Below are 18,730 nucleotides of genomic sequence, written 5' to 3'. Positions count from 1 at the left end.
GGTGTTTCCGGCTCTGCGGGGGGATTTAATTACTGGAACCCCCCGCTGCAGGCCTCTGTTCTCCCACCTGAACTCTAACGTTTTACCAAACTCCAACAAATGCTTGCGTGAATACATACCGCTTTTTCTCACTCCCGTCGGATTTATCCACCCCTGTCCCACTAGTCCTACTCAAGTTTAGGAGTTGTGCTGTCCTGCCATCCGCTACGAGTCACCCGCATGCTGGAACTTGCCAGTCGTCTTGAGTGGCCTCGCTAAGTCTGTCAGCCCCATCTGCTACGTTGGCGCTCCGGCATGCAGGTCCTTTCCCCGATCTACCACTAGACCGTATGTGGGAAGGATAAATCCGACGGGAATGAGAATTAGCGGTAGTTCCATCTCCCACAATAATTTCCACATCCTGATGGCACATTGCGAGCCCAACCACAAAGACTGAAGCATCGTACGAGCGAATTTGAACGAAAGAAATCGCGAAGAAATTGACGAGGATGACGAGCACGCGGACGAGCACGATGACGATGACGACGACGATGTTGGTGATGGGAAACACCACCCATGCCCCACGACGGTTGTCTTTCGTCCCTCAACTGCCTACCGACCAAGCCGCCGTATTCTACGTTTGATATGCCTCTGGCTGATTGGTGCATACCGTTGGCATATTCCATGTCCTGGCTACGACACCAAAACCAGCAAATCGCCCGAAATGTCGCCCAAAATATTTTCTGCTTCTGGTGCTAGCTAGACACGTCTCCGTCTCCAGAAAACGACATCTGGCAACGGCAAATGTGCTAGCACGGTGATACCACGAACCAGCTAGCTGGTGATGGTACCTGGAGGAGCAACAGCGGAAACAACGCAGCAATCTGACGACAATGGAAAAATAAAAATAAAAACACTCGGATGTCGAGAAACGAGAATGTGTTTGGGCAACTGGGACCAACACAAAGATGGATCACGGCGGATTGGATGTCTATCCATAGATGGTCTCGAATCCTCGGGGTTCTCCTTGCAACCTTCTCGGAGCGCTGGCGATTTGGATACAGTTTCCCCTGCGTCATGATCTCCCATTTTGCCAGTTACTCTGTCACTCTACGATAAAACAACGAAAGTGCGCCGTATCGATTGCATTCAACCAGGGCCATGACATATCAGGGACTCTTCTCGGTCCTGGCCAGTTCTTGACGAGACTTCAACCTTGCCCGGCTTCCGTTGCGTTCCCTTGTCAGGGGATACTCGCAGGAAACAACATCATCAACCTGCGCTGTGCTCAACGTCATTGTTGGGCCCCTTTGTTCTCCGTTCTGAGGCTCTACTCGTCATTCTCGGAATGCAGCAAGGCTCCTGACAGGGCTGCAAGGCTTTTGACAGAGCTACAAGGCTTTCCGACAACGCCTTGAGCGCTGACCGAGTGTTGGTCGGCCGCGCAAGATCTGACTGTGCTACATTTTCGCCCCTTGTCAGGCCTTTTGCCAGTCGCCGCCGGATATCTGTGAAGAGGACCAGATGCGATCTTTGCGTTGAAGCTTCTGCAACCGGGTAGCCCTTCTGCATACGTCTGTCTCGCGGTGGAAGAAGTGGTGGCCAAAGACTGAAGGGCTTTGATTCAGAAATCAACGCGCTGGGCTTCATTTTTTGCGACACAATTCTCCGTGGCTTGAGGTGTCAGAGCAGAGATGGACTGTTCCTTACCGAATCGGCTTGGTACCTGCGCATGCGGGCAGGTCGAGAGACGAGAGTGTCCAATCCTCGATTTACCCCTGGCATGACCATGCAACAAAGCACTCCCGGTGATTCAAAGAGCTTGTTTATGGGTTCAGGGGAAGCTGAAACAACATCTCGTACCAAACGGACAATTCTTACTCAAGGATGTTTTCAGGCCCTGTCAAAATTGGCCGTATTGGATCCACAGTCTGGAGGACCCGAGACCAAAATCTTCTTCACCCGTTGCTCCGACAGTTTCGAGTTTAAGCCATCGTACTCCGGCTCCAGAGGACACTTCGAAGAGTGTGGTTTCAGTCACATCTCTGCATTTGAAGACTGGGACCAGCCACCAGTTGCCTTTTCAAGGGGATAAACCAGAGTGATGAATTGTTCGTTTCTTACGGAACTATATGGACATTTAAATTACCACCCTCCATCACACCATGCTCGATCAGAACAGCCTCGAAAGCAGTCCAGAAGCAAGAAGGTCCGGATTCTCGACACTTTTGGACTGCTTGGTCACAAAGGCCACAGACACTGCTCGTTTTCTCAGTCCAGGAGCGCAACCAGCTCGAGCTGAGGCAATGTCGTGTTACTCGTGATGCCTCGCCGGTGTGCTGTTTATCAAACGCTACGTTAACCGTCCTGATCGCCATTGTAACGATACCAACACTGCCTGCGGCCATCTGCTATACAGTCGGCAAATGATTATTTCCTGAGGAAATCAGGTCACACCGAAACGGGCAAATATCTGCCAGCAGCCAAAGAAGCAGGACTCCAAGTGAAACTTGCCCTGGAGAGTGATGGGCATGGGGAATGGCACATTTGCCTAGACTGCCGTACTTGCCCGTTATTGTCAGGTTCACCTTTTCCCCGCTGCACCATGGCCTTGTGATGCTCCATATCCCGGCTTCGTTGTCATCTTTGGGTTCTTTGTGTGATTTCCTGGATAGCTTTCCAGCATGGTCACATCTCAAGATACAGTCACTTCAAAAGGCGCCACTACACATTTCGACTTCGAGAAGTAGGCCCAAGACCATCAAAACAAACACACGATGCAAGAAAAAGGGGAAGAAGCGCACGAGCACCAGCTACGGATTGCTTGACAAGCAAGAACACACACAAAAAAAAAGAGAGAAAAAAAACGAAGAAAAACAGGAGGAAAACATACAGAGCATTCAAGGAACAAACCCCTAAGTAAGGTGAGAAACCGCCGGGTAAAAAAGTACCGCCGATGATGTGAAACCGGATTTCCGTTCGTCCTCGGAGGAAGATGGATCAGGAAATGCATCAACAATTATTCTCAGGGGCATATATATATACGCGCAATCTTCGGAGTCCGACATCACACAGGCGCCGGCGTACTTGCCACGAAGCCAACTTGCTTCAGTTAAGACCGTCACTAAATGACCTGTCGAAGCAAAGCTCGCGAATTTTTGTTTTCTCCTCTTGATCCCCGTTCCATCCCCGCTCCGCCTCTTCACTCAGGCGGTCCTGCACTGAGTCAAAGTTCCAACAGAATCACGTTGCAATACCCTTTCCCAATTCCTTCCTCACGTTTCATGTCTCCCTGCACCTTTCACTTTTTATTTCCGGGGTCGTTTTTCCCCTGTTGTGGTCCACAACTGTACCTCTCTTCCCAACACACGGACCCTGTTGAGCATAGCTCCTGAGACGGAAACCACACGAGCATCAATGGAGTGATGTCAAACACTCAGGCATGGGCGAAACCAGAAAGGACACGAGAAAAACATGGAGGAGTGGTTCAAACACGGTCCTATCATGATCAACAGTCTTGAATAACAAGGGCTTGCTGTCGTGGTTGTCGACTGCATCGTCCCCTTTGTTGTTGAGCAACCACTTTCCGATTAAAGCTCACTCATCGCCGACAACTTCTGGATCATCCGTATGACTATACGGAAGGTCATCACCATCACCATCCCGAATGAACAACGGCCTCTCACTCACTCGCCCGCTCGAACTTATCTCTCATCTCACCATATCGACTCCGCAGGGTTGTTCAAGGTTGTCAAACAATCCATCCCGCTTTTGCACTCTTCGCCTTCGTCCCTCATTCTTTTCTGGATTACAACGGTCATTAGGAGAAAATCAGAAAGGACATGAGAAAAACACGGAGGAGCGGATCAAAACCGGTCCTATCATGATCAACATCATTGCATGACAAGCGTTTGCTGTCATAGCTGTCGACTTCCTTGTCCCGGTTGTTGTTGAGACACTGATCTCCGATCTCACCATCTCGACTCCGAAGCGACTCCGAAGGGTTGTTTGAGGTTGTCAGACAATCCATCCCGCTTGCGGACTCTTCATCTTCATCCTCATCGTCATCTGGATGAGAATGATAATCGTCATCGTCATCGAAGAATCAGTGGCCTGTCCTCCCTCGCTCCCCTCATCTCACCATCTCAACTCCGAAAGGTGGTCTGACGTTCTCACACAATCCATCACGCTTTTGGATACTTCGCCTGCATCCTTATTCTCATGCTGGATGACGATTTTTATCATTGCCATCGATATGAGCATCGGCATCTCACAAGCTCACTCACACTTATTCTTATCTCACCACCCTGACCCTGAAGAGTTGTTGTCAAACAACCCATCCCGCTCTGGACCTATCGCCTTTCATCCTTATTCTCCTCTTGATAACAATACTTTATCATTGCCATCGCAGTGAGCAACTGGGTCTCGCTTGCTCACTCACGCTTATGCTTATCTCACCACTCCGACTCCGAAGGTTGTTGTGAAACAATCCCATCGCTCCCAGACTCTTCATATTCATTCTTATTCTCATCTGGATGATGAAGTTCGTCATGGCCGTCATCGCAAAGGATCAACGCGACTCTATGCTCATCATCCTGGGTCCCCGTCAAATACCCAACTAGTGTCAGAAAATATAAGCCGATGAGAGATGTTTAGCACTTGGGAAAGGGTGATGAACAATGTCAAGGCCGATATGTGATCGGGAATGACTCTGGCCTCTTTTTGTCAATCGCTTCGTTGGACACTCCAACTATACAGGGGTACTCGGCCTTGCTCGCTTGAGAACTCTGTTAACCACCTTGAGAACCAGACAATCAAGAAGGAAAGAAGAAGGGGAGATCATTCAGATCACGATAAGAGCAGCAAACTGGGCTATCCTCGGAGGGATTCCGAGCAACGGCTGCGTCGCAATGGACGGAATGGTCATAACTTTCATCATCCCACTACAATCGACATGACCTGACATACGAAAGTACACGGGGCCAGTCAGTCGCGTCAGTCCTAGTGAAGACCTCAGCGCAAGGACGAAGACGACGAGTGCGTAATTGACAGACGAAACCATACATACCGCCACGTCCACAAAGCTGCCTGTCACTCGTCCCTGGGGGTAGAGCCATCGGATGCACCAACGGGTCAAAAATGGTTGAAAAATGACTTTGGTCTCTTCTTCTCGGTCACTTCACCAGACGCTCCAACTATCCACTCGGGCTTGCTCGCTTGAAGAACCCTGGCAACCACTGGGAGTAAATAAAAGCAAGAAGAGAAAGGGGAAAAGTAACCATCAAGATTACAAGAAGCAAAATGAACCGTTCTTGGGGAGATTCAAGCGATGGCTACGTCGTAATGGAGAGGACGGTTAGAACTTTCATCATCATCCTACAACTAACGTGCTCTGACATAGGAAATTGCAGTCGCGAACTTCCGGGCTCACCGTGTGTGTTAACAACGCATCGCTCATCTGCTAGCATCCCATCTAGCCGCCGTGTGTCGTCCTCTTGCTCTCTCCAAATGCCGTCCCACCCCAGTCCGAAAACGATATCACAATTTCAGTTGTCGGTAATGACGGCAGGATAGTTGTTGTATCCGCCTTCCGACCTGGCTTTCGACCATCGATGCTCCCTGGAGAATGGTCAGCCGTTGTCGATTAGACCACAGAGCGATTCACCGTCAGAGGGAACAGGTCCCAGCTCGTCAGGTCTGAGCAGCATTTCCTTGAACTCAGTTGTCTTTTTTCTTCTTGAAGGACGGAGTTCTGTTAGCACGGCTTTGAGAATCGGAACTTTGTGGCATGGAACTTACCAGGTCTTGTCCCTGTTCCTCGACTTTCTCTTTCCGAGGCTGAGAGGTTATGTTTTCGTCCCATGGGCTTTTCGTCTCTCATGGATCCCACCTTTTTCTTTTCCTCTTCCCGTCTTCTTTCCGGATTTCTTCTTTCTTTGCTTTTCCCTTCCTGTTGTTTTCTTTCGTCCTATTCGAGTCCTTCTATAGCCCATTAGCACCTATATCTCCACGAACAGCCCAAGCATCAGGACGGAGGCAGGTATCGTGGCCGCTGTTCATCCTCACCAGTTCGCGGAGGCAGCGCGTCACTTTCCTCGAACTCGATTTTCTTTTCTTCTTGGAGGATGGAGTTCTGTTAGCACGGCTTCTGAGGGTTAGAACTTTGTGGCATGGATCTTACCGAGTTTTGGGTCAGTTTCCTCGACCTCCCGTTCATGAAGCAAGGGCAATCTCGTCACACTATTGTGGTGTTTTGCCAACCCTCTTTGTTCGTTGTCTTTTCAGCTCATGCAGATTCTTCCTCTCTTTTTCATACCCATCCCCTTCCTCGTCATCCTACCCATGGTCATACTCCCTGTCGTCGTCATATTCCCTGTCGTACCTCCCCGCACCTGGGAAGTAACCCGATATAGCGCTGGCCTCCTTCTGGCCTCTCTTCCTGCTTCAAGTCCTTTGCAGCACCTACTGGCGCCTATTCTCCCAAAGCAGCCCAATCAATAGGGAAGAGGTAAGCATCGGGGGTGTTGCCATGCCCTACCAACCACGAAGACGGAGCGTCAGCTCCCCAAGGTTGCCGATGCTATTGTCACTGCCGTTACTGTTGCTGTCATCAGCTGTCCTTTCCCTTCCGTGGACCCATTGCCGACGTCGGTTTCGAGTCAGGCACGCTTAGCGCAAGCGGACTCTTCACGTTTGGCAGGGTCGAGCAAGGCCGGGCAAGGCTGCGAGTCCCGCGTCGGCTGGCGAACTGCTGTTCCACGTCCACATCGACGCCCACGAGCTGGCTGGCCGCCGTTATCGCCAACGATGTCCCGTGAAGCCCAGATATTGCGCAGGCACATTGTCGCCTCCCGAGGAAACTGTACGCTAGGAAGTGCTCGTCTTTCTGGCCGTCGTCTTCCTGGCCGCCGTCTTCCTGGTGCTCGTCGTCCTGGTGCTCGTCGTCCTGGTGCTCGTCGTCCTGGTCGTTGTCGTCTGCCGTTCTTTTCTATCGCTACCATCGACCCGTTGCTGGCTGTTTAGGTCAGGCGCGATTGACCCAAGCGAGCCATCCACGTTGGGCAAGGCTAGGCAAGGCTGTGGGTTCCGCGTCGGATGATGAACTGCACGTCCACGCCCACGTCCATGTCCACCTCAGCGAGCTGGCTAGTCGCCGTGCTCGTCAGCGATGTCGCACGCGGATGCCGCGCAAACACGCCGTCGCCTACTCAGTAGACAGTAATACGACGGGAGGTGCTCGCCGTCAACGTCGTCGTCGTCATTGTCGTTGTCGCCGTCCATTTGGTCGAGGATCGCCGACAATTCCCCTCGCCCGCATTATATCTGTCAGTCAGCTTCTTTCATCTCTTGTTATTCTTAATTCTAGGGGGGCGGTCTCTCACCTCACTTCCATCCCATCCCACTCGCTTCGTTGGTCTTCTTCATCGCGTCCCAGATCGAGGCATTGTTCGGCTCCCTCTGTCACATGACCGTCAGCTCTGCTTCCGATTGTTCATGGCATGCGAGGGAAGGGCATGGACGATGGAAGTAGCGGACATGGTGTGTCAAGTCGTGACAAGTTCTTGGTCCAGGGATTATCATCTGTCGGCTATCTTCCTCCCCTCCCTGTCAATCTCAGCTTCAGAGTGCCGCCGGTCTCTCGCCTCACCTCCATTCCATCCTATTCGCCTCGTCGGTCCTCTCCATCACATTCCGGATCCAAGCATGGTTTCGTCGCCCTGCTACATGTTCGTCAGCTCTGCTTCCAGTTGTTGGCGGATGTTATGGGAGGGCATGGACCATGGGAATACCGGATTAAGTGTTGCTGTACCACGAAGCCCAGGGCCCAGTTTTCCTTCCTCGTCCCGTCTAGGAGACCGTCCTCTCCCGTACCCAGGGCATGTCTGCCTCGCAGTCTCGCGACTTCCCCATCTGGATGGAAGGAAGATAAGGGTGTCGACCTCCGATGCAACAACTTCCACGTCAAGCTCTGCCTCGAGCTCTACCTGATGGCTGGCGAGCGCGTCATGGTGTGCAACTCTGCCTTCAACATCTCCAACAGCGCCCTTCTCGTGGTGTTGATATACCATGAAGCCCAGGGTCTCTACACCGGCTGGTGTTCTGTCAAAGTTGGCATGGGCTGGCGCTTGGAGTTCCGATACGGCGATCTGTGTGGCCAGCGACTTTCGAGCAGTCTTCGTGACGCTCGCTTGTGGGCTGCTTCGATCGCCGCTTCCACCCCACATTGAAGTCGTCTTGCTCTTTGTGTTCTCGCTTGTCTTCTGACAGTGAGCTGGGGAACCAATCGTCGCGGTGGCTAGCTGCTGTCGCCGTGGTCAGGCATGGTCATGGTTCGGGGCACGATGTTGGTGGTCCAGATAAGGGCATGTCGCTTTCGGTCCCGGTGCTGGTTCTGGTGCTGGTTCTGGTCTGGCACCCTAGCGCCGCCGTGTTGTGACCTTCGATAAGGAAAGAGCTAAGGAAAGAGCGATCATGTGTGCGGCTGTAGCTCGTATCATGTCTCGTCAGTGCGAGACTGCCGTATGAGATGCCGTCGGGAAGGTGCCCGCCTGCGGTGTTGTACCTCCTCGGCGCCCGGGTGCTCTGCCCCCGGACAACGGTGGGGTCGTTCGTCACGCTCATCAGGGTCAGGAGTTCTTTCGCGGTTACGGATCGATGCTCGGAGATACCACAGTGCCAGGCCTCCCGTTGGCTACCGCGCTGCACGAGAAGGGGCCCCGCCTTCCCCTGCCTCCCCGCGCTGTTCATCGGTCGTCCGATATGGCTTGGGTTTACGCTCGATGATAGATAGCCGGATCGCCGAGCCTTATCCGCTAGCTCTAAAGCCGGCGCAACTCGCTTCGACAACGGACGACCGATGAGGATGCACGACAGGCCGACGACATCTACGAGACGAGATACGCACGCAGACGATGACCAAGGACCCGAAGCTCGCCAGACTGGCTTCTCGGGAGCCAGCTCAGCATTGCGTTGGCCCCGAGGGCAGATTAGATACGGACGAAGCGGTCGCAAACGATGTCGAGCATGAGAACGATGATAAGGACGAGGACCTCAGGCAAACAGCCACGGACCCAGGGCTGAGCCCCTATACGCCACAAAGACAGCATACGAGTTGCCAAGGACTTGCCAAGTCTACTGACCAGACGTCTGGTCGCAGTTGTGCCAGCTGCCCGTCGGTAGGGCTTGTGGTGGTCCTGGCAAGATCTCTAGAGCTTTGGTAACCTGTGGTCCCGTGTGGTCATGGTCGAAACATCTTGCAGCACTGCTTTTCAGGTGGTGTCAGGGGGGAGGGACGTCTTTGTCCTGTTGGCCTGAGCACTGCGTGCCCTTGTCGTCGTGCTTCCTGGTCCTTACCCCTAGGCGTACTGGGAGAGAAGTGGTGGGGGCCACGGGTGATGTGGGGCTCAGCACGTTGTGGTTGGCAGAGGTCTTTACTGTACTGGTCCATCACAATTCACGATTCACGATGGAGCTTAGACTGTGCTATTGGTCCCCTGCGGGGGCGTCTCAGAATCCCTTCCGGGTCCCGCTCTCCACAGAAGGACCCGACGGTATGGCACGACCCGACGGGCATGGCACGTGTGGGGGTAAAGCTCCAGGATAATGGGATAGGGGACATCGTGGAGGTTGACAGCTGGAGGCCGGACGCAGTCGACCGACGAGGGCTCACTGGAGGATAGTACGTTGACACCTGTTCTCAGGTGTCCACAGTGCTTGCCCATCGTACGCCCTTCGGCTTAGAGAGGGGGATCATTACCAACGGACATGTCCATCTGTTCTCCCATTACCTCCTCGGTCTTAAGCACATGTACCTTCCTCGCCGTCGTCTTCCACCTTCTTTCGCCCTCTGTGTGTCTACCGGCAGCTCCTTACCTCCGCGGGCTCAAGCATGGGTTTCGTCATTGGCGTCGTCTCCCAATTTCTATCGACCTCTGTACATCCAGCAAGGCAGCTCGTTATCTTCCTGCCTCAAGCTCGCCACACTCTCATCGTCACCCCATGCCTCAAAAACGAAACACCTCGCATTGAACTCCGGTATCTGCTGGCCTCAACCACTGACTCACAACAAGCCGCCTCGCATCGGACTTCAGTATCTGATGATCAGCCCGCGTTCCAAAGATCCGTCTTGAACACGTTCATCAAAAGCACCAGCAGGAAGCAGACACCGCCACGGTCTGCAACTTCGCTAACAGGGCATGCCACGGTTTATACCAGGAGACAGCAGCGAGATGTTAGGGACAAACCCTGAAGACTGCTGCGGTCAGAAAACATCATGGATAGCAACAGATGCACAGGAACAAAACCTGACGACTGCTGCACACCAAGAATATCGTAGATAGCAATAGATGTGTCCGTTGATAGCGTGCGTTTTGCATGTTCTATTCCGAAATGACTGGCTTGTGCCAAAAGACCGCCTATATATTCCCCCTCCTAATGCCCAATCCTCGACCTCTCTTCTTCTTTCTCTTCCCATCATCTCACAGTGGACAGCACTTGCTACCATCTCTCCAAATTCGCTAATCAATCATCATTCAACACATTATCTTCAAAACAAAATGTTCAACAAACCCGTCTTACACATTGCCGATGAGGCCACGACCCCGGCCCCTGAGCCGGCTGTCCAGCAGAAACGGCCACGGGGCAGGCCTCGTTCCAACCCTAATGATCCGAAGTGGCTTATTCCCAAGCCTGAGGGTCGGCCTCCGACGGCGAAGAACCCCCTTCCCAAGCCCGATGCGGAGTTCCGGGAGACCTATTACGACCGCAAGAAGCGGAAGGCTTCCGAGGAGTTACCCGTTCGCCTCGCCGCTCTACGAGGAAGAGAAACACGGTGAACGAAAGTCTCGATCTGGCGAAGCTGGTGGGAGAAGGTATGTTCCATTCATTTGCTTCTATTGCAACTGCCACTTTCACAACGCCAGTATCTGCAACAGCCCGTTTCCGTTTCCTTCGTTGTCTTCTTGTTTATGGTGATTGTTTCTATTATCGTCCATCTTTGCATTGCCCATCATCGTCTTCCATCATCGTCTTCCATCATCTAGCCATTAGCACGGGCAACCATCATCTTCATCGTCTTCGTCTCCAATTATCTTTGTCGTCATCCGCATCACTCGCTAACCCCTTAAAGCCCTTGAAGAAGATCCCGAGCCCCAAGACAACGCCCGGGCTCGTGCCACGCAAGAACCGACGCCCCCTCCCTCCCTCCCGACGTCCGGCGAATCGTCGCCCAAGAATTCGATTGTTGTCCAGCACCACCATCACAACGACAACAACAACAAGAACAACAACGACGAGAGATTTGGTCGAGGCTATCGCGCCTCTCGCCTCCCGACGCCTCCCGACTCGTCTTCCGACCACGACGACGACAACAAAAGGGGCAGAATGGGTCCACACCCTAGCCATCCGATCCTCCCAACGCCTTCACCCTCGCCTCCGAAGGCGGCCCGCGTCCCTGGCTCCGTCCTTGCCCGCCCTGCTCCCGTGCCGGAGGCTGCTCCCGTGCCGGCTCGCATCCACGCCCCTGTCCCCCCTGCTCCTGCTCCCGCAGTCCGGGCTCCGGCCGTGGCCCCCGTCTTGGCCCGTGCCGCTCCCACGCCTCTCCTCGCTGTCCTTCCGCCTCCCGTTGCCCCCGTCGGCGTGCTCCCCGCCGCGGACGACCCACTCGATATCGGCGCCGCCTTCATTGGCGAGATGGACGCCTTCATCGATGACCACATCCAGCCCTTCCATCTCCCACCCGCCCATGTCAACCCATGGGACCAGAACGCGTGGCTCCAACCGGGCCCGTTTAACGTCTGGGCGCAACCGGAGCGCCATTTTTTCCGCGAGGCCATGGCTGCCCACCCCAGGGGCGGAATGTGCCCGGCTTGCATGGCTAGATACGGAAACGGCTTCGATGTTTTGGAGGAGTGGTTGCCTGCTGGGCACCCTGCTGCGGGACCCTGCTGCTGGGCATGGCCTGGTAATCAGTACATGGGTGCCCAGTAGGCGACTGGAGGCAGGGGGACTTTTTTTCTTTTTTTCTTTCTTTTGTGTCGACCTCGTGTCTTGACCTCAACTGTTTTGTGATGTTGAGTGTTGCTTACCTACCTTAGAAAGCCGGGGTCTGATGATGAACTATGTACTCGTCCGAGTATTTCTGAGGACTTTGGCTTCTTTGGTTTGGTAGTGTCTGTCTGTTTCTGTTTTTGTTGTTCGTTGTTTGGTTTTGAGTCTTGGATTGCATAGTGGTTTCTTACCGGACCAGGTCGAGCATATGAATGCTGGTACCGAGTTTTTTTATGGAGTGGCGTGTCGTTGCTTATTGTTGTCGTTCATAGTTTGGAGACAGTCTTTTTGGGCATAACATATCGGAGTAGTGATGGATATTGGGTACAATTGGGTTCTTCATGGGACTTTGGCTTAGGTCCGGGAATTTTCTTTATTTATTTTCTGGTGTATCGGTAGGGCTTGTAGTGCATGAGCGATGGTCTGGTATTTTTGGTACGGAGCAGGCCTAGCGATGCTTTCTTGGTGTTTTCGTTTCTTTCGTCGTCGTCGGTCAAAGATGACAGCACTGTTTTGTCTTTCACGAATCAAGGGGCTATTGTGTCGTCGTCCAACGATGACAGCACTGTTTGTCTTACAAAATCATGGGGTTGTTCATGGTCGTCGTCGAACGACGTCAGCACTGTCTCCACAGTCCACACAAATCAAGAGGGGTGTTTTTGGCACGTGATCGTCCACGCTGCTTCTCCACTGTCGCTAACCGCCTTTGGAATGGTGGTGATCGACAAAGCGTGCACGTTCCCCTGCTAAGAAAACCCCGAAGCGAAGCAAAGCGGTCTCGCGCGGTCTTCCTCTTGCCGTGATTCAGCGGCACTTTGAGTACCTACCTAGCAAACGAATACAGTTGGTGCTCTTCTCAAAAACTTATTGGATCTAGTGTGAATCCCTCGAAGAACGATAAATGTCTTGAATGCAACCACACAGCTGCCGCCGCCACGAATATCGGGGGTTTTTGGTGTGGTGATTGAACGTATCGAGACTTCCGCCGAGTCCTAGCTTGTGACGTAAAGGTATGGAGGAGAGTCGAAGGGAAAGGAGGGAGGGTATTAGCGGTTTGTTTACGTGATGTCGGGGATTGAAAGGCGGAAAAGGAGGAGGAGAAGAAGAAGAAGAAGAGTGGAAGAGACATTTGGCATTCAAAGCGGGACGTGAAACCAAGGTAAAGATTCGGCCTGGTGGTGTTGATGGAAGACATTTGCTGATGATGGATCGATTTAAAGAGGCGAGTGACAGTTTGTATCAACCGTCGAGACGGAGCAACGGATTAGGAACGAGTGCGGACCGGGCCGTGACAGCCGTTCGTGGAGCATTCCAGAATCAGATCGCAATCTTAACAAACATCAGATGGAAGGTCTCTCAAGTTCAAGTTAACGAGTCAATGTCACTCTCCAGACTCCAGACAACAAACAGTCTTTCAGATCCCTTGGGCTAGCGGAAACGACAGTTGAAATTTCATAACAAACTGAACCAACTACCAACCAACCAAAACTGGTGTTTCTGCATCAATAGAAAGGATACATCTCTTCCCACAAACACTTTCATCATCATTTCATGTACTCCAAACGCGATCAATGCCCTAGATAAAGAAAGACCGCACCAGTACCAAGCCAACCTGTCCGTCTCACGGGGACTCAGCAATGATCGCTGTTTCCATTTCCGCCGTCCTTGCACTGGCCAGCACCGCAGAACGCCTGATAGGTAATCTCGCCATTAGGTCCTCCGGTACAATAGAACAAGGCGTCGTGAACGTGCGCATCATCGGTCGGCTGCCCTTTGGCCTTTAGGGCGGCGACGATTTGGTCGTAGTAGTTTCCTGTGTGCATCCATTGTCAGCTTGGGTAGGGGCGTTTGTCGAGGATGCAGTTACTCGGGTTTGTTAAGAGAGGCAGAGAGAGGGCGAGGAGAGGGCGAGGAGAGGCAGAGAGGGTGGAAGGGAGAGAGTACACACCTTTACGCAAAAGAACTGTTCCGCAGTAGAACAGACCTGGCTTGCAGTTATCAGCGCTCACGAGGGCACTGAAACTGGCGGCCATGGTGAAGAGGAGTGCGCGGGAGATGGCGACCATAGTGGCTCTTGTAGGTTTTATGTCTGGTTCAGTAGAGCTGAGTGATTGTAGAATAGTCTGAGTGGACGAGGCAATGATGCTGATTGCGATGATGGCCAAATCGACTTGTTGTTGGGACCTGGAGGGCTCTTATATACTCCTCGAGAAAGGACCTAGATTGTCGGGTGCATCGACAAGTTAGGAGCTTCTCCGCGGCATCGCTACAAGTGCCCTGGTAAGCAATGTACGCATTCACGTTCTGGTCCTCGTCCGTTGATCGTATGTTAGAATCATCTCCATTTATCTCACCGGTCGGGATTTGGTGTTGAATGTAAGCTTTTCGAGGTACTGCATGTGTGCCAAGAATCTTGGCCTTTCGACGTACTCGGATCCCATATATAAAGAGTCTACACGTCGACCGAATGAAGACAAAGTCCGGATTGCATTTAAACCCAAGACGCAAGCACATATTAAAGTCGAAAAAAGTGTCTCCTCACCTGCAAAGATCATCTATCTCCATTTGGATCATCTCCGTGAAAAGAGCAGAGATTCGAGAACAACTTAATGTGTGGAGATTCAACAATCTACACACCTGATACATCCTCCCGTCCTCGAAAGAGCAACGGAATGCACCGTCGCGCCACACAAAGAACAAGAAGTCAGGAGAACTTCCCATGAGAAAGTTAAGGCAAGGATGATCTTGTTATCGTGTATATCCAGGTAGGTAGGTAAATAGTTGTGTTAATTGACAAAGGTATCATTGTATGTAGGTATGTGCAAAGGGTTGTAAAAAAAAAAGCAAAGCTTCCACCAGATATCCAACTTCCTGTTCGTCTCTGCGTAGCAGGGAGGACAGGAGTGATGTGCATTAGAACTCCAAGCGCCAGGACCGAATTCTGCCGGCCTTTTCCTCCTCCTTCCCCTTTCTTCTTCTTCAATGATGGCGAGCCTGGTCAACATGCCAAAACAGTCGTGTTATCCGCACCAGACGTCTGGTTCCAAGAAGTTTGGTTCCAGCTCTGCCCCCCATTCCACGACGTCCCGCTCCCCGACGTCCCATTTCCCGATGTCGAGTTGGAGCTCTGCAAACCGTTTTGCATAGCATTCTAAGCCTCCAAAACAGCCACATACTCCACCTCCATCATATTCCCATACCCATCCGCCGTGTTCGCATCCGGCTGCCCCGGCCAATCGCCACCGACCGCCAGATTGAGGATAATAAACAACGGACTCCTCGCCAACGTCGCCCAAACGCCCTCATCATTGATATCGCTGCCCATAAGCGTCCCATACACCTTCCCATCCAACAACCAACTAATCTTCTCCGCCCTCCAATCCCCACCAGCATTCGTGCGATCAATCGACAAGCTCCAAGTATGCCATCCATAATCCGGCAGAAGCACGGTATGAGGAACACCCATGGGCTCGTTACACGGCCCACCCACGGCTTCGCCGTTCGCGCCGCCGCCGCAGTGCGCGGTCCCGTACCCCGTCAACAGACCGTTGATGGTCTCCATGATGTCGAGCTCGCCGCAGGCCGGCCAGGAGGTGCCGTGGTGGATGGCGTCGCCGAGCATCCAGAAGGCGGGCCAGAGGCCCTTCTTTTGGGAGGTGGCGAGGTCGCCGAAGCGGATGGAGGCTTCGACGAGGGTGGTGCGGTTGGCGGATGGGGTGAAGGTTGCTTGGGATTCGAGACGGCCCGAGCTCCATTTGCCGGTGGCGTCTTTGCGGGGGACGAATTGGACGGTGGAACCGCCGGAGAGTTGGACGTTCTGGTTGGAGGTGGTGTAGGCTTGGAGTTCGTTGTTGGTGTCGGTGCTGAGGGTTTGTTAGTATGGTTGATGGAGAATTGAGGGATGGATAGGAGCTTACTTGAGGGCGTAGTTCCACTTGGAGTAGCTCGGGGGAGCGCCGGCTTCACCCGTGAATTCGTCGGACCAGATGACTTTGTAGCCTGGGTAGGCGGGAACGGCACCAGCCGAGGCGAGGGAGAAGAAGGTGAAGAGGGAGGCGGTGGCGGTGGCGGCGGAGAAATGCATTTTGAGTGATGTCTCTTGGTTGTCCTTATTTAAGATATGTTTCGTTATGTTGATCGAAAAGGTGGTGATGACAAGAACGTATGATCGATTGATTCGATGTGGTGTAGTAGTAGTAGCAGTGAAAGTGAAAAAATCCGATTCGATAGACTTGCTATGAAGGAGTGTCGAAGGTATCGTGATGTTGTATAAATTTTGCAACAACGTCAAGCAGTGTAGAGAAGGTAATGGTTCACTAGGAACACTGTTGGAAAGAATGTATAATAGCAAGTTCGAAAAGGAAACAAATACCAGACCGGGCAGGTAGAGAGAGTGGAAAAGTCCCAAAATGGGATGCGTTAGAAAAGAACGGAAACGAAATATCTTGACGATGATGTGAGAGGGCGGAAAACAAGGCACAGCAGACGGGAGAGCATGAAGAGATATATAGATTCTGCATCGAGGTGGTCACCCCCTGCCTGGGTGACTGACCCCTGCTTATAGGACGCGATGGCAGTCCATGGACCAGAATAGGAACCCATTGGTGACTACAATAGGATATCGCAGCATCGGTACCTGATCTGACCGGATGGGATGGCAGGAGTGGGTACCTGATGGGACGGGGGGATGGCGGATAGCGGAGCATTGCCCAAGTGGGTGAATGTGAATGGGCAACAATAGGAACGAGTGAACGACGACGATTTGGAAGCGAGGGTTGTCCTAGGCGAGAGCGAGGCTCAGCCATTGATTGGGAGAGTAACAAGGATGAAACACCAAGGAAAACGGGGGTTAATTGGTAGCATTCAACAGGGCGCCGATGTCCAGTCGATGGCTTGGAGCTTAGTGGTGTTTGAGAAGTCTAGAATCTTTCCGGGGCTCGCGTGGATGTGCCGGCAGCCAGGGGAATCAGTGGGGGTCTGGGGGTGAAAAGTGACGAGCTCGCGGTCGATTCATCCAGACTTGGACTTTTTGTAATGAGTGGAGAATGAGTCCTGCTATTAACAGACGGGCCCTTGTTGATATCGGGGCAACATCGCGTTAGGACAAAGTCTCGACGTGTAGATCCGCTCCCGCGGCAAAAGCTGGTGAAGCTGGCGTGTTCCTTTGTTCGCTGGGCGCTCGGTAGTCAGCCAAGTCTTCTCGGCAGTCACCGATTTGCTGGTGTTGTTTGGATAATTTGGACTAAAACAAGCGCGAGCCATGGGGCACATGCCCGGGTGTTAGTGTTGCTATGTATGGCGTCGGCGGCAAGAGAAGCGCTAGGTACTTCACCGATTCACCGTGGTCTTGACGCTCGCTAGCTTGACGCTAATCGCGGTGACTGAGGTGAGCGCTTCATGATAGCTTCTTTCATTTGTTTCCAACGCTAAAAGCCGAGGGCGCGATGGATCATTCATGTTGACCTTGAATGCGAAGAGGCAAAAGGAGAAAACCCAAAATCGTGAATGGAGCGATAGGCTCAAGGGGTCCTGTCACGTCCCCACTCACTCACTAACCATGCACGGGCCACTTGTGAAGCTTTCCATCCAATCAAGTTCCGCCGAGCTCCAATCCACTAAATCCGTACCTGCGCAAGCCTCTCACACCACGGCCATCTGAAACAGGCTAACAGCCGAGAGGGGACAACTCTTAAGGGTTTATGCGTCCACGGCGCCCTGTCATTGTCGATTGCTTCTTCCCGTCGTTGTACAACTATACGATCAAGGCACGAATGCATCATGACAGCAACCCAAGCTCTGCCTGTCAACGGCAGTTGAGCTGGTACAACACTTGATGCCAGGGCAGCTTCTTGCCTTGCACAACAGAGGCAGCGCATCGCAGCCTTTGGTGAGCCTCCTGGAACGACGGACCCTTGATCATACGGCCCTGACGGACGACGCGGACTGAATGAACTATCCGGAGCTCTCCTAGCCACACTCCAGCCTGCCCGAACAACCGGTTCATATCCCCATCGACATGACCTGTTCTTGAAGCTGTCCACTCATGTGCAAGTCCCAGGCCGGCGGCGATAGTGACAACCAAGGGTGGACGCTGTCGCTATCATTACATCAAAGCCGTCATCAAGCTGTTGTCGAACCAATCGATCACCGCGGATGCCTTCCGTTGTCGAAGAGCACAAAATCGTTTGCAATAGTTTCTGTCAGTACATTAATTAGTACCTCTACTCATTTTACTTTTGCAGATTCAAATTGTCACAAGGAGATAATGTACAAAAGAGGCAAGGCGAATTCCCGACAACAATTAAGGGAGGCAAAGAAAGAAAGACGTCACGGAAAAGAGGGGGGAAAAAGAAAAGAAAAAAAAGAAAAAACCACGAGTGAGAAATATGAGATAACAACCATGAGAAAACAGGAGGCGAAAAAACATGAAAAAAAAATGTGATTCGATGGTCAATCGTGCGACGTGGGCCTGATTCGAACAGACGCTCCCGAAGGAACAAGATTTCTAGTCTTGCGCATTAGACCACTCTGCCACCACGCCTAGTGATTGTTGTTGTAGGTCAGCAAGGATTTAGCGCTTATTAGTGTCCTACAGAATGGGCCCATGGATCCGCTGTAGAGACGTCGCCAGCGGCCTCATTTTTCAACCCACGATCAACAACGGAAAGCCAATGCCTTTTATTTTGTCTAATATCTGTTAGTA

General features: G+C 52.5%; 3 protein-coding genes and 1 non-coding gene across 4 annotated transcripts; 1 reads left to right on the top strand and 3 right to left on the bottom strand.

Annotated features, from left to right (window-relative positions):
* Positions 1–7,493: 7,493 nt before the first annotated feature.
* Positions 7,494–8,207, top strand: B0H65DRAFT_548223 (uncharacterized protein; the record flags this gene model as incomplete). The annotated part of the gene is made up of 1 exon (XM_062829566.1): positions 7,494–8,207. One exon carries the CDS (start codon positions 7,494–7,496, stop codon positions 8,205–8,207), a length of 714 nt encoding a protein of 237 aa, XP_062683530.1.
* Positions 8,208–13,658: 5,451 nt separating this feature from the next.
* B0H65DRAFT_424589 (uncharacterized protein) lies at positions 13,659–14,093 on the bottom strand (the record flags this gene model as incomplete). Its single annotated transcript, XM_062824518.1, has 2 exons — positions 13,659–13,840; positions 13,976–14,093. 2 exons carry the CDS (start codon positions 14,091–14,093, stop codon positions 13,659–13,661), a joined length of 300 nt encoding a protein of 99 aa, XP_062683529.1.
* Positions 14,094–14,963: 870 nt separating this feature from the next.
* B0H65DRAFT_176108 (concanavalin A-like lectin/glucanase domain-containing protein) lies at positions 14,964–16,227 on the bottom strand. The gene is made up of 2 exons (XM_062821441.1): positions 15,945–16,227; positions 14,964–15,890 (listed from the first exon to the last, which is right to left on the bottom strand). Exons 1-2 carry the CDS (start codon positions 16,109–16,111, stop codon positions 15,179–15,181), a joined length of 879 nt encoding a protein of 292 aa, XP_062683528.1. The 5' UTR covers positions 16,112–16,227; the 3' UTR covers positions 14,964–15,178.
* A 2,259-nt stretch (positions 16,228–18,486) lies between these two features.
* Positions 18,487–18,568, bottom strand: B0H65DRAFT_t181. Its single transcript has one exon. It is a non-coding gene; the product is annotated as a tRNA-Ser (tRNA).
* Positions 18,569–18,730: the final 162 nt, after the last annotated feature.

The sequence above is a fragment of the Neurospora tetraspora genome (assembly GCF_033439725.1).
Source record: "Neurospora tetraspora strain CBS 560.94 chromosome Unknown B0H65scaffold_3, whole genome shotgun sequence".
Lineage (NCBI taxonomy): Eukaryota > Fungi > Ascomycota > Sordariomycetes > Sordariales > Sordariaceae > Neurospora > Neurospora tetraspora.
This window is presented reverse-complemented; position numbering and strand designations above follow the sequence as displayed.

Coding starts and splice junctions, on each gene's coding strand:
- B0H65DRAFT_176108 (XM_062821441.1), bottom strand. CDS start 16,111: ATGCATTTCTCCGCCGCCACCGCCACCGCCTCCCTCTTCACCTTCTTC. Junction 15,891..15,944: donor AAGTGGAACTACGCCCTCAA/GTAAGCTCCTAT, acceptor ACAAACCCTCAG/CACCGACACCAACAACGAAC.